Here is a 15,167-nt window from a genome sequence, read left to right on the forward strand (position 1 = left end):
TCCGCATCATGAAGTCCAGGAAGAAGATGCAGCACAACGTTCTCGTAGCAGAGGTGAGGCCTAGCGGCGTAGCCCAGGCCCACACTCCTAAACACTGGTGGAAGATCCCCTTCTCGCCTCATAATCGCTCACCTGAAGTGTCATGCTAGTTTGTGAAAGCTTGTGTGATTTGGAGGTAACGGCTGGCAGTTTGCCTTCATGTGAAATTCTGAAGCCTCTTTGATCGTACCTCTCGTATGTAATTCAAAGTGACCAGGATGTTACCGTTTGTAAATTGTGTAATTTCTCTGGTAAGCCGAAGGTGATTATTATTATTTTTGTATGTTGAGTGGCACCCACAGTTGGGTCCGCAGGCCTGGGTCTGATTGGTTGAGTGATGAATTTATTCAAATGAGTTTTGTGACATCAGCATTAGAATGTTCAGCTGAGAACATGCTAATGGCCTATGTGTGACCTCACACCTGACAGGGCTGTAATGGGAGAGTAGTGCACGTTGTGATTTAGGTCTTTTGTGTCTTGTTTCCCAGGTGACTCAGCAGCTGAGGGCCAGGTTCCTCCCCAGTCCTGTGGTCATTAAAAAGCGCATTGAAGGACTCATAGAGAGAGAATACTTGGCACGAACGCCCGAGGACCGCAAAGTATACACCTACGTAGCGTAAAGGAACACCTCGAACGGAGCGAGTGAAGGACCGGCAGAGAGAGAGAGAGAGAGAAGGGGAAAAAGAACGAAAAAAATAATCCCTTTGGACTGTTTTGCGCATGGACTGGGTAGTCCCTTTTACCTATAAACACCGGGAAACTGACTCTTCCTTCCATTAAGAACAAACAAAAAAACGCAAAAGAAAATGAAAAATAAATGTAAAATTTAAAAAGATGGCAGAAAAAAAAAATCCATTAAGTGTTCTAGATTATTTAAAAATGGACTCCCAGCGCGAATTCTGAGCGGAGGACGGAGCGGGCCTCGGGCCGTGGAGTGTGGCGCCCCGTAGAGATCCACTTCAGAGAGAATTCCTCGGGAAAACTGTGAACGCTCCGCATTTCTCTTTTTTTTTTTGTTGTTGTTTTCAATACTGTATAAAATAAAAAAGGAAAAAACAGGAAAATAAAAAGGTGAATAAAAATGTAAATGCCAAACATGGATTTCTGTAGACAAATTTAAAAATGGCCGCCCCCTCTTTCCCCTACTTTTACTGCTGATGTGAAAAGGATTTGTTGCGCCATGCTAGCTCCGCTGGAACAGGAGCGATCGGAGGGGTAATTGTTTTTAAATTCAAATGCTGTTCTGCGCTCGATTGATCCAGATCCACCAGAAGGTGGGGTTTGCACGTTTTGAGAGTATGTCTTTACCGTACAAACTCAGTAAAGTGTAGATAAGTATTTGAATCCAAAACAGTTGTGTGTTTGACCCAGGTCTGATTACCCCTTATTCCACCTTACTGTGTCTCATTGGTCTCTGGAGAACTGCAAATTTACAAAATGTAGTTCTTTAACCCCTCATTGGTTGCAAGGTTGTAAATTCTCTAGATATCCTACTTTCCACGTCCTAAATCTAAAGCAGATTTCGGACTCTGTTGTCATGGTAACGAGTGATTTTTTTTTAACCCCAGACCCAGTGGTGCACTTTTTAAACAATATTATCAGTGGACCGATCAATTTACCATCAAAAAGGTCCTCTTTTTAATAATAAAAAAGAGAAATAGAAATTTCTTTTTTTTGCCGTTTCGCAGGGGTAAATGCGCTAGTTGTGTGTGTGACTTGTACAGTCGGTCAGCCCCAAAACATTTCTCTTCCTTTTTTAAATATTTGCGTCTTCCACACGCAGGTCACTGTGAATATAACAAAAGGAAATTAAATCGCTCCTTTGATTTTATTTATTTTTTTATTTTATTGTTGATTTTCTTGCGGTTGCATAAGAGTGCTCCTTGGTTGTTTTTTTTGTTTGTGATTTCCCTTCTTTTAAAGGGCAGGTTTGTTTTTCTGTAGTTCCCTAACACCACTGTCTGCTGTGTCGAAATTGTGGGTTCACTGTAAACGGGTTTTCTGCTGTGCGGACCATAGACGTGCAGCAGCGCCCTCTGCAGGCCCAACACGAAGCGTCAAGCTGCTGCTGCTTCTGGAGATGTGTGCGGTCCTGAGACGGCCTGAGACGAGTCGGGCAAAGACGCGTCTGGCGTAGCTTGAGCGACCAGGCCGTGAACACCCGACTGACCTGCAGAGGGCGACGGAGAGCAACGAGACACGGTCGCCCCGGGCGACACTGCAGCCAATTACGTGTGACCGGCAACACCACAGAGCAACGCCAGCCCGTGCAGCACATCCACTGGAGCGCTGCCTGACGGTCCTGAGATCCAGGGGTCAAAGTTTAAGTGACATAATACAAGTGTCTTTAATGACAACAACGTGTTGCAGTGATAATATTTGCACAAATGTATATATACCAAAATGTCAGGCTAAATGTCGGGTTAGCCACCACAGAGAACGCAGTGTGAAAACGCCGGATTAAACTCTACATCTTGACTGAAGACCGTAAGTTATTTAGTTGAATCGGGTGAATTCAGTGGGTAGGATTTTACCGACCTGCGCACGTACGTCAAATTCTGTGCAAAGCAAACGGAGTCAGGTGAAGGTGGAGCAATTTACTAACTACACCGTCGCTGTTAGACCTTTGCAAAAGCTTAATTTATTTATAATAACCTTTATATCTCCTTTTCATCTCTTCGTCTGAATGGATAGACTAAGATGTAAACCACTAATTTATATTTTATAGAGGTTTACGTCGAAAGGTTTTGTACAATCAGAACCCTTATGATGTACTTTCGGGAACAACACGTCATTCTGTACTTTATATTAGTTCTGCTAGTCGTTTTAGGCCTAAATATACATTTTCTCTTACTCGTAATAACTTTTACTGAGAGATTCTATGTCAAAATAAACTTTCTATTTAAAAATCAGTGTAATTCCCAGAGGATCAACCTTAATAAGGAAGGAAATGCTGCCCTACGATGGCTTTCTAACATTAATGAACCTTCCCACTCTTGCAGTGTTGGGGAAGTTATTCTCAACAAATAATGTGTTATTATTTCGTGACACTGGTGTAAATCTGCAGGCAGATCAGTCACTCAAATCTCAGTGGCACAATGCTGCCCCCTGCAGGAAGTGACTCTGATAACCAGGCGTGTCTACCAGGAAGATCAAAGTACATTTTTCTCACACACATAGACGCTTCAGTTACAATGGGAATCTCAGGATATGATCTCACTGCATATTTTAGAAATGAAGGAACCTCAAAAGATAGAGAAACAAAAACAGACTGAGAAGCAGACATTTAAATAGATTTATTAAGTTTACCTGCAGTTACAGCAGTAAGTAAGAGTGAAACTAAACTGCAGATTTAGCAGAAGACATTACTGAGCTCAGAACAGACGGAGACAGAATGGCGTCTGGATCTCCTTCTCTCCTGGAAGAGGAGCTCTCCTGTGCTGTGTGCTCTGAAATCTTCAGGGATCCTGTTGTCCTGAGTTGCAGTCACAGCTTCTGTAAGGCCTGTCTGCAGCAGTACTGGGATCAGAAGGGATCTCAGGAGTGCCCAGTTTGCAGGAGAAGATCTTCGAAGAAACATCCTCCCGTTAACCTGTCTCTGAGGAATACCTGTGAGGCGTTCTTAAAGGAGAGAAATCAGAGAGCTAAAGCAGGATCTGAGGTGCTCTGCAGTCTGCACAGTGAGAAACTCAAAGTCTTCTGTTTGGAGGATCAAATACCCATCTGTGTTATCTGTCAAATTTCCAAAAAACATGAAAACCACAAAATGCGACCAGTTAAGGAGGCTGCAGAAGAGTATAAGGTAACTGGTTATAACGCAATTTATTCTTCATGATTGAAAATGATTTGTTTTGCTGTCATCTACTGAGCCCATGGTGAAGGTTATCACTATAACTGAAAACAGAAGTAGAATTAACATTTTAATATTAAGATTTGACATGATTTCACATTCTAATGTCAGTATTTACTGTATTTCCAAAGTGAAATGATCTGCAAAAGGAGCCATTTTAGTTCTCAGGCCTGACTGCAGTTGGAGCTCCTCACTACGTGTCACATGACTGACAGAGAGAGACAGGAGGGAGGGGCAGGAGTGTGGAGACGTTCTCAGAGCTGTGTTAGGGAGCAGTGCTCAGCATGGGACAGTCGGGGTCAAAGTTCATGCTCAGATAAATGTGTCTGACACAATGTGGTCTAAGATGGAAGATCACTGTTGATCTGTCATGAGAGACGAAGTATACAGTGGGGCAAAAAAGTATTTAGTCAGCCACCAATTGTGCAAGTTCTCCCACTTAAAAAGATGAGAGAGGCCTGTAATTTTCATCATAGGTACACTTCAACTGTGAGAGACAGAATGGGGGGAAAGAATCCAGGAAATCACATTGTAGGATTTTTAATGAATTAATTGGTAAATTCCTCTGTAAAATAAGTATTTGGTCACCTACAAACAAGCAAGATTTCTGGCTCTCACAGACCTGTAACTTCTTCTTGAAGAGGCTCCTCTGTCCTCCACTCGTTACCTGTATTAATGGCACCTGTTTGAACTCGTTATCAGTATAAAAGACACCTGTCCACAACCTCAAACAGTCACACTCCAAACTCCACTATGGCCAAGACCAAAGAGCTGTCAAAGGACACCAGAAACAAAATTGCAGACCTGCACCAGGCTGGGAAGCCTGCATCTGCAATAGGTAAGCAGCTCGGTGTGAAGAAATCAACTGTGGGAGCAATTATTAGAAAATGGAAGACATACAAGACCACTGATAATCTCCCTCGATCTGGGGCTCCACGCAAGATCTCACCCCGTGGGGTCAAAATGATCACAAGAACGGTGAGCAAAAATCCCAGAACCACACAGGGGGACCTAGTGAATGACCTGCAGAGAGCTGGGACCAAAGTAACAAAGGCTACCATCAGTAACACACTTCGCCGCCAGGGACTCAAATCCTGCAGTGCCAGACGTGTCCCTCTGCTTAAGCCAGTACATGTCCAGGCCCGTCTGAAGTTTGCTAGAGAGCATTTGGATGATCCAGAAGAGGATTGGGAGAATGTCATATGGTCAGATGAAACTAAAATAGAACTTTTTGGTAAAAACTCAACTTGTCGTGTTTGGAGGAGAAAGAATGCTGAGTTGCATCCAAAGAACACCATACCTACTGTGAAGCATGGGGGTGGAAACATCATGCTTTGGGGCTGTTTTTCTGCAAAGGGACCAGGACGACTGATCCGTGTAAAGGAAAGAATGAATGGGGCCATGTATCGTGAGATTTTGAGTGAAAACCTCCTTCCATCAGCAAGGGCATTGAAGATGAAACGTGGCTGGGTCTTTCAGCATGACAATGATCCCAAACACACCGCCCGGGCAACGAAGGAGTGGCTTCGTAAGAAGCATTTCAAGGTCCTGGAGTGGCCTAGCCAGTCTCCAGATCTCAACCCCATAGAAAGTCCGTGTTGCCCAGCGACCAAAACATCACTGCTCTAGAGGAGATCTGCATGGAGGAATGGGCCAAAATACCAGCAACAGTGTGTGAAAACCTTGTGAAGACTTACAGAAAACGTTTGACCTCTGTCATTGCCAACAAAGGGTATATAACAAAGTATTGAGATGAACTTTTGTTATTGACCAAATACTTATTTTCCACCATAATTTGCAAATAAATTCTTTAAAAATCAGACAATGTGATTTTCTGGATTTTTTTTTTCTCATTTTGTCTCTCATAGTTGAGGTATACCTATGATGAAAATTACAGGCCTCATCTTTTTAAGTGGGAGAACTTGCACAATTGGTGGCTGACTAAATACTTTTTTCCCCCACTGTACATTGAAGGATATTTTCATTTTAAAACATCTGGATATTGAATGCCTCACAGCAAAGGTTTTGGGTTTGAATCCCGGTCAGCCGGGGCCTCTCTGTGTGAGTTTGCATGTTCTCCCCGTGTTTGCGTGGGTTTCCTCCCACAGTCCAAAGACATGCAGGTTAGGCTGATTGGAGAGTCTAAATTGTCCGTGAGTGTGAGTGTGTGAGTAAATGGTGTGTGTGCCCTGTGATGGACTGGCGACCTTTCTAGGGTGTATATGTCATGTTGGGAGGTAGTGACTGGTTGTGGCCACCAGGGGGCAGGTTGTCATTATTTTCACCTGGCCCTCGTTAGTGCCAGGGGAGCCTACCTCCTGAGGTTATTTAAAGCCCTCGCTGGCAGTCTGTCAGTGCTTTGGTGTCAACCGTTCGCTCTTGCACCAAGCTGGTAAGCACACGGTAGACTAGGTGTGTTAGTGAGTCAGGTATCGTGCTGGTGCGGGGTTTCGTTCACTCTTAAAAGAAAAGGTAAGGAAGGTGTTCAGGTCGTTAGTGCGGCGTGTGCTTCTGACGCCTTCCTGAAGGTTCTTTTTATTTCTAGCTCGTGTGAGCGTTTGGGTGAGGGACGTTGTCCCCGGTATTATATTTTGGTTTGTGGTTTTCCTGAGCTGTGTTCTCAAGGTTCTTTGCTTTTGCGTGCCCAGTGTTTTGTACTTTTTTTTTTTTTTTGGTCCCCGGTCTGGGCTTTCAGTGCTCATCTCCTAGCACTTATTTTGGTTGGGTTGTTCGCCCTGTTTTTCAAGGGTCGCTTTTATTCTCTTTTAGCCGTTTTGGGCTTGACCTCTGATTTGGTCAGAGTTTGTCTTGTCCTGGTTGTTTTCTGTTCCTCTTCCTGTTCCGGGAGAAGTCTCCGTCTGTATTGTTCTCTCCCTGTTTCCGTATCCCTCGGGATTTTGTGGCGAACAGGTTAGCGTGTCTGCTTAGAAGGTATCATTCTTAGTCGCCCCTGGTTCTCCGCCAGTCCCCGTCTTGACAGTATTCCTGCCTTTCGCCCAATGTATGCTGGGATAGGCTCCAACCCCCCTGCGACCAGGATAAGCAGGTTAAGATAATGGATGGATGGATGGATATTGAAAGTTTCCTGTGAAAACAGAATAGAGCCATTCTGTCTCCACTCTGTCTGAGCAGGGCAGTGAAGTTTACTGTGGGTCTGTTTCCTCAGTAAAGTGTGGACTCTGTCATTTCCTTCCAGGAGAAACTCAGGACTGCACTGGCTCCATTGCAGGAGAAGCTAAAAACCTTTAATGCAGTGAAACTAATCTGTGATAAAACAGCAGAGGACATCAAGGTACTGTACTGAGGCCTTTAAATCACAGTGTTGAAAATGCAGCACTGGATTGTGCTGAAATGATGGTGAATAATGTTTATTCCAGAGCCAGGCCCAGCACACAGAGAGACAGATAAAGATGGAGTTTGAGAAACTTCAGCAGTTCCTAAAAGATGAAGAGGCAGCCAGGATCACTGCACTGAGGGAGGAAGAGGAGCAGAAGAGTCGCATGATGAAGGAGAAGATTGAAAAGATGACAGAAGAGATATCATCCCTTTCAGAACAGATCAGAGCCTTAGAACAGGAGCTGGGAGCTGAAGACATCTCATTCCTGCAGGTAAGACCTGTTCACTCTGTGTCTGTAGGAGTCTATGTACACTGCTGTTAATGCTCACACACATTCATTTATACAATATAGTATTCTCTATTCTTGCAAAAGTCACTCAATCTCTTCAAAACTTAATCAAGCCGAATTATTGTCTTGCAGGGAAAGTGTTTTAAATCAACTTTATCATGCAACATACACTGTACACATGTATACCAGTGTCAAAGCAGCAAATTTATTTTTCGATGTCATAGAATATCAAAAGTCATTTAAAGATATTCATGTGGTTTCTAACATGGTGTTAATGGACTGAATATTGACTACAGTGATAATAATTCACTCTCTTTATTTCAGAGCTACAAGGACACACAAAACAGGTAAACAAACTCCATCCTCTCATCAGGTTAAATATCAAGAGTAGTTTATTAGCCTGCAGTGTTCTATCAGTGAGCTACTGTGGAATGTGTTTGAAATGCCTCTCTCTCTGTAATAATTACTGCAGCTTTAATAATGACTATGGAGGAACATTTAAAGATATTGAAGTATTTACAATATTAATTACCTATAATATAAATACCGCCCTTCCCCCATCCCACACTCCAGTGAGTGTGTGTTTCTCAGTGGGGCTGTGAGTGTGTGTTTCTCAGTGGGGCTGTGAGTGTGTGTTTCTCAGTGGGGCTGTGAGTGTGTGTCTCTCAGTGGGGCTGTGAGTGTGTGTCTCTCAGTGGGGCTGTGAGTGTGTCTCTCAGTGGGGTCAGGCTGTGAGTGTGTGTCTCTCAGTGGGGTCAGGCTGTGAGTGTGTGTCTCTCAGTGGGGTCAGGCTGTGAGTGTGTGTCTCTCAGTGGGGCTGTGAGTGTGTGTCTCTCAGTGGGGTCAGGCTGTGAGTGTGTGTCTCAGTGGGGCTGTGAGTGTGTGTCTCTCAGTGGGGCTGTGAGTGTGTGTCTCTCAGTGGGGCTGTGAGTGTGTCTCTCAGTGGGGCTGTGAGTGTGTGTCTCTCAGTGGGGCTGTGAGTGTGTGTTTCTCAGTGGGGCTGTGAGTGTGTGTCTCTCAGTGGGGCTGTGAGTGTGTGTCTCTCAGTGGGGCTGTGAGTGTGTGTTTCTCAGTGGGGCTGTGAGTGTGTGTTTCTCAGTGGGGCTGTGAGTGTGTGTCTCTCAGTGGGGCTGTGTGGCCGAACGCTGGGAGGGATGGAGCCATTTTCTTACAGAATGAAGATCTGATGTTGCTGCTGATAATCTTCTATGGTAATGAAGCCCCGCCCACAGCACAAGTGACTCCTGTATATTATTGCAGAGCCCAGTGCACCCTGGGGGATCCAGAGAAGGTCTCAGGAGCCCTGATTGATGTGGCCAAGCACCTGGGCAATCTGAAGTACAGAGTGTGGGAGAACATGCTGGGGACTGTTCAATACAGTGAGTACTGGGGGCAGGGAGCTCCACATTGTCACTGTACAGGGGGAATCTTCAGCATCCTTTCCACAAGCTGATGAAGCCAGTCAGAGTCATATTGGTCCTGTCTGTGTGAGAGCCCTGGAGTGAAGAGACTGAGCACCAGTCCTTAATCTCACTGATGCTCATAATAAAATGCTTTAAGAGTGATACTGTATTTAAGGGGCTACAGAAACACTGACAGGCTTTGCTCCTTCTTACAAGGATTATACTATCCTTGTGACTTAAGAAATATTATTGTCTTTTGGTTCTGCTGCTTCTCTCACACATGTATCTGAGGTTATAATGGTTGTTGTTGTGAAACCCAGTTTATATCATGAGGACCCCATTGTGTCTGACGGTTTCCCTTTGTGCAGATCAGTGTTGACGTCTCATTCTCTGTCCCTTCAGCTCCTGTGACTCTGGACCCAAACACAGCACATCCTGAACTCTCACTGTCTGGGGATCTGACCAGTGTGAGATGCAGTGATGAGGGACAGCAGGTTCCTGATAATCCAGAGAGAGTTGATTGGGGTTGTGTGCTGGGCTCTGAGGGATTCAGCTCAGGGAGACACTGCTGGGATGTAGAAGTGGGGGGTAAATTCTGGCGGCTGGGTGTGGTTAAAGAGTCCGTCAGCAGGAAAGGGGGTGTGGATCTGAGCCCAGCAGGAGGAGTGTGGAGTGTAATGATGTGCAATGGGAAATACAGTGCCATGACCTCCCCATCTACATGCCTCACTGTGCAGAGGAACCTCCAGAGGGTCAGAGTGCAGCTGGACTGGGACAGGGGGGAGGTGTCATTCTCTGACCCCAGTAACAACACTCCTCTCTACACGTTTAAACACTCCTTCACTGAGAGACTGTTTCCATTCTTTAGAACTCTGGGGACTGTGGGGATCTGCCCACTGAAGGTGTCTGTATGTGTAGAATAGCACTGTGGCATTGTTTGTAAACATGAGTTGAAGTCAAAGGACTGTATTTAATCAACTCAGAGCAGGTTTACTACAAATGTTATAAACAAAAACTCATAATTACAAAATAGTGTGTATTATTCCAAATGTAAATAGAAACATTGTATTGTGCTTGATGAGAAATGTTTAATCTCTCTGACATAACCTCAGAATGTTATTACTGAGTAATTCCTGTGGTATATGGTGGTATTGTAAGTACACTTGTGTGTGTGTAATGAGTTGGGGTTTAATAAATACAGCAGTGGAATCACTCCAGAGTGCTACTCTTTTCCTGACCCGTCACCAGTGTGTCTCCCAGGTGTGTGATGAGGTAAGTCTCTCTCTCCGGTGCAGTATGAACGCAGACAGAGACAAATACGCCCCTCCTACGCTGGGTTTGGGTTCATTCCACACTCACTTGAGCTGATCTGAGATCAGTTGAGAAACACAGAGCCATCATCATAAGCAAAGACGTGAGGTTGTGTCTTAAGCAGGGTCATGGTAACACATAAAAGGCCATCGCCATGGAGACAGCAGCTGTAGTACAGTGTGAATGTCACTCAAAGGCAACGTAAAATCAATCAGTGTCATATTGGAGTGGTTTCAATCCAATTCAAAACAGGACAATACCAAACCATCTTTTGTGATTCACTGCATATTTCTAGGATTTTTATGACTTCTATCGTGACAACCAGTTTCACGTCATGGAGAGCAAAAACTTGTGTTCAGCTTCATTCATAAACTGTGCTGCTCCATCAATCTGCAATCTGACTTGTGCCACAGCTGCACTGCCTGCTGCTAACGCTGACATACAGTAAGACAGGCAAGCGGCCATTACTGCCCTGTAGACCAGCACACATGGGCCATTACTGCCCTGTAGACCAGCACACATGGGCCATTACTGCCCTGTGGACCAGCACACATGGGCCATTAGTGTCCTGTAGACCAGCACACATGGGCCATTACTGCCCTGTGGACCAGCACACATGGGCCATTACTGCCCTGTAGACCAGCACACATGGGCCATTACTGCCCTGTAGACCAGCACACATGGGCCCTTACTGCCCTGTAGACCAGCACACATGGGACATTACTGCCCTGTAGACCAGCACACATGGGCCATTACTGCCCTGTAGACCAGCACACATGGGCCATTACTGCCCTGTAGACCAGCACACATGGGCCATTACTGCCCTGTAGACCAGCACACATGGGCCATTACTGCCCTGTAGACCAGCACACATGGGCCATTACTGCCCTGTAGACCAGCACACATGGGCCATTACTGCCCTGTAGACCAGCACACATGGGCCATTACTGCCCTGTAGACCAGCACACATGGGCCATTACTGCCCTGTAGACCAGCACACATGGGCCATTACTGCCCTGTAGACCAGCACACATGGGCCATTACTGCCCTGTAGACCAGCACACGTGGGACTCATCCTTCCATGGATGTCAGGCATCTTCAGCACGTGATTTTAGAGGTCTGGTTTCTTCAACATTCAGAATTTAAATTACATTTTCAAATAGCAGTGTGACTAAACATTTCCTCACATATTTTAGGTTTCCTGTTGAAAACACAGTCTATTTGTTTCTTCCAGCCCTTTAGGCAATAGAATACTTGAGGGATCTTACTTTTTTTTTTACAATTGGTTATACCCATGTCCCAGTACCGAATGACATTTGACATGTCCGCCATAATACCATCTTGATATATGTATATATATATATATATATATATATATATATGTATATATATATACATTGTGGTGGCCCGATCCGGGATCGGTACACCACTGGAGTGGAACGGCCAGTGCGCCGGCGCCAGGAGCTGGGGAAATTGATTGACGGCGAATATTTCCCTGTTTCGTATTTGAACAGGGTCGCACTGTAGAGAGAGCCCGTGGGAGAGTCAGCGCCAAGGCCAGCACCACCGGGGCGACACGCGTGTGGAACGCAACCACACACACAACTAATAATTTCTAATTGAACAGGCGCAGCTGGGCCGAGTTAGAGGAAGAGAGCAGCGCCCTACAGAAAGCGGAGCTGGAGAACAGAGCGGGGCTTACGACGGAGGCGGAGAGACTCGAAGCCAGTGCGGTCCAAGAAGTCTGCCAAAAGACGAGCGAACCCCCACTCAGAAAGACGTGGAGAAATTCAGGGGAAGAAAAAAAGAGAGAGAGAGATCCCCGTGCTTGCGGGAAAGACCCAACGAACGAAACCTAAATCCCGGACTCACGTGAGCATATCTCTCCTGCGATAAGCCAGCTGACCTCTATCTCTCTCTCTAATCATAGACGGAATCACCCAAGGAGGGCGACTGGGCTTGGAAGGAGGGCGACCGAGGCCTGGGAAACGCGGAGATTGAACTGCCCCGCCCCAGGCAAAGACGGGCGGAGGCCGTCGCTTGAATTCCGCTCCTTTTTTGTAATTATTTCTTTATTTTTCCTCATTTTTTTAAGCCCGGGAAGGGAGAGGCGGCAGTAGTTAATCCGCCGATTTTTTTTTTTTTTTTTGTTTAAGTACAGAAGAAAAAATGTTCTGGACATTTGTTATGCGCTCTGAAGGCGCCCACAGGAACTGACTACAGAAAACCAGTACAGAAAATAAAGCATTTCTGTTCACCCCAACTCGAACTTGTAGGCGCTGAATTACTTCACCCGTGTTGCTCTCTCTCGCTGACTGCCAGACGACTGCTCTTACCTCCTGAGCCAATGAGACGACTGCTCTTACCTCCTGAGTCGTTGGGATTGGGAATTCAGAATATTACTGCATATGCAAACATGGCCAAAATACAGTATATTGAGGAATGTTGCTGCAATATTGATTAATTCCTTTAAAATATAATTGAATTACATTGCATACAAAGTACCGTTCTTGTTTTTCGCAGGGGTTGAGGAGTCAGTTACTTGCCATCCTGCTCCATTTCGTTTGATTAGATTTGGAATCATTCGTAAAAAGCTCTAGGTTTGTTATTTATTTTTACGTGACTTGTAGAGTCAGTCAATCATTTTGGGGCTATCTTCCTTTTTTAATATTTGGTTGTTCCAAGCGCAGGTCACTGACAATAACACATTGAGAACGCATCCCTGGTGTAAAATCCAGCTAGATATGTCAGCTGCCAGCTGTTTCAAAACCTAGCTTGAGCAGTCCTTTTCAGCAGCGATGAGAGGTTTTCTCTGGTGTTCTCTAAAGGAGCTCAAGGCGGTGTTTTTAAAGTGCTTACATTTTAAAGTAAGAATTTGTGCTCATTGCTACGAGTGGACTGTGCTGAGACTGGGCTTCATCATATTAAATGTAGATAAAGGAAGAAAAAATGAAACGGAATCCTTGCTTTTATTTTCATTTCTGTTGCTCATTTTGAAAAGTGCTCTTGGGTTGTTTTTTTTTTTTGGTTGGCATTGTCCCTTTTAAAGGGCACACATTTTGGCTTCACCGAAAACATTTTCGTTTTTGCAAGTGCAAACTGAGACCGACTGAGTTCCACTGCCTGGCCAGGTGATCAACAAAGATGGCGTGCGACCCGACCCAGTTAAACAAGCTCACCCCACCTGAAAACGTCCAAGAGCTAAGGAGAGCCCTTGGCATGATAAACTACCTGGGGAAGTATATTCCTGACCTCTGTATGAACTGCTAAGATCAAAATCAGTTTGGATGTGGGGTCCTGTGCAGCAGGCAGCCTTCGACAAAATCAAAGAACTTCTCACAACATCACCTACCTTGGTGTATTATGATGCTAACAGGAGCATGGTGGTCTCAGCAGATGCTAGGAGCTACGGGATTGGTGGCGTCTTGTTACAGCTCCATGGTGAAGACTGGAGACCAGTGGCGTTCTGTTCTAGGCGACAAAGCAATGCTGAAACGCCCAAATAGAAAAGGAGTGCCTAGCATCCATGTGGGCATGTGAGAGACTTGAGAAATACCTGTACGGCCTGCCTGCATTCAACCTGATCACTGACCACAAACCCCTGATTCCACTGATGAACTCCCGAGACCTTGACAACACACCAGTTCGCTGCCAGAGACTCCTCATGCGGCTGAAGAGGTTTAACATGGAGGCTGAGTACGCACCAGGGAAAACGCTGGTCGTGTCCAGGAGCCCACAGCAGGGAACAGAGCGCAGCAGAGACAGCCACACAGATGTTGAATGTTATGTTGCTGCTGTGATGAGCAGCATGCCAGCGTCACAGATGAGAATGGACGTCATCCGAGCTGAGACAGCTGCTGAGGAACAACTCCAAGATGTAATCAGGTACATTAAGAATGGGTGGCCTGAACACATAACGCACACACACACACAGCAGTGTAAGAGAGCTCTTTCCTGTGAGAAATGAACTGTCTGTGCATGATGGGTTGGTACTCAGAGGGAGCAGGATAGTGATACCAGGGTCAATGAGGTCAGACATGTTAGAGCGAATACATGAGGGTCATCAAGGGCTTGACAAATGCAGAATGAGAGCTAACACTTCAGTGTGGTGGCCGGGCATAGCCTCACAAATCACACACAGAGTGGAGAACTGCATGTACTGCCGGGAGCATAGGAGAGCGCAGAACAGAGAACCTCTCCTGTCAACACCCCTCCCAGACAGGCCATGGAAGAAAATAGGCACAGATCTATGTGAACATGGAAAAGAGAACTTTCTCGTCATAGCAGGCTACTACTCCAGATACCTGGAGATCCTCCAAACGCCAACCACAACGTGTGCACAGGTGACCTTAAAGCTGAGAGCTACATTTGCCCGTTATGGAATACCGGAAGAAGTCGTCATTGACAACGGGCCCCGGTTCAGCAGTGATGTTTTCAGAGACTTTGCCCGTGAGATGGACTTTAAGCATGTGACTTCTAGCCCCCATAACCCACAGGGCAATGGACATGCCAAACGCGCAGTGCAAACAGCAAAAAGAATATTGAGACAAAAAGATCCATGACTGGCTCTTATGAGCTACAGATCATCACCGCACTGCAGCACCGGTGTCAGTCCGGCTGAACTGCTAATGGGCAGGAAAATAAGAACAACTTTGCCTACCCTGGCTAAAAACCTGCAACCGACAGCTCGTCCGAGCCAAGGATGCTACGGAGAAAAGTAAGCAGACCTACCACTACAATAAGAGACATGGTGTGAGACGGCTCATACCACTGCAGCCAGGAGAGCCTGTTCTCACTAGGCTGGACAATCAAAAGACTTGGGCAACACCCACAACAGTGACTGGAGAGAGCAGGACTGAGAGATCATACCTCATTGAGACGGAGCAGGGAGCCCTGTGCAGGAGAAACCGTCGCCACCTCCAAGCACTGCCTGTTGCG

At 45.7% G+C, this 15,167-nt stretch overlaps 2 protein-coding genes across 2 annotated transcripts in view; both read left to right on the forward strand.

Moving 5' to 3' along the window:
- LOC133129121 (cullin-3) overlaps window positions 1-1,134 on the forward strand; it is a 20,969-nt gene extending 19,835 nt beyond the window's left edge. The window contains exons 15-16 of the mRNA XM_061242966.1: window positions 1-53; window positions 528-1,134. The exon at window positions 1-53 is cut by the window's left edge and continues 93 nt beyond it. Coding sequence (XP_061098950.1) covers window positions 1-53; window positions 528-659 — 185 coding nt within the window. The 3' untranslated portion in view covers window positions 660-1,134. The remainder of the gene's footprint in view (window positions 54-527) is intronic.
- Window positions 1,135-3,433: 2,299 nt separating this feature from the next.
- On the forward strand, window positions 3,434-9,841 carry LOC133128952 (E3 ubiquitin-protein ligase TRIM35-like). The gene is made up of 5 exons (XM_061242759.1): window positions 3,434-3,841; window positions 7,086-7,181; window positions 7,267-7,527; window positions 8,783-8,894; window positions 9,321-9,841. The coding sequence occupies exons 1-5, from the start codon at window positions 3,434-3,436 to the stop codon at window positions 9,839-9,841; spliced, it is 1,398 nt and encodes a 465-aa protein (XP_061098743.1).
- The last annotated feature ends 5,326 nt before the right edge of the window (window positions 9,842-15,167 follow it).

This window comes from Conger conger, chromosome 5 (genome assembly GCF_963514075.1).
Source record: "Conger conger chromosome 5, fConCon1.1, whole genome shotgun sequence".
Taxonomy (NCBI): domain Eukaryota; kingdom Metazoa; phylum Chordata; class Actinopteri; order Anguilliformes; family Congridae; genus Conger; species Conger conger.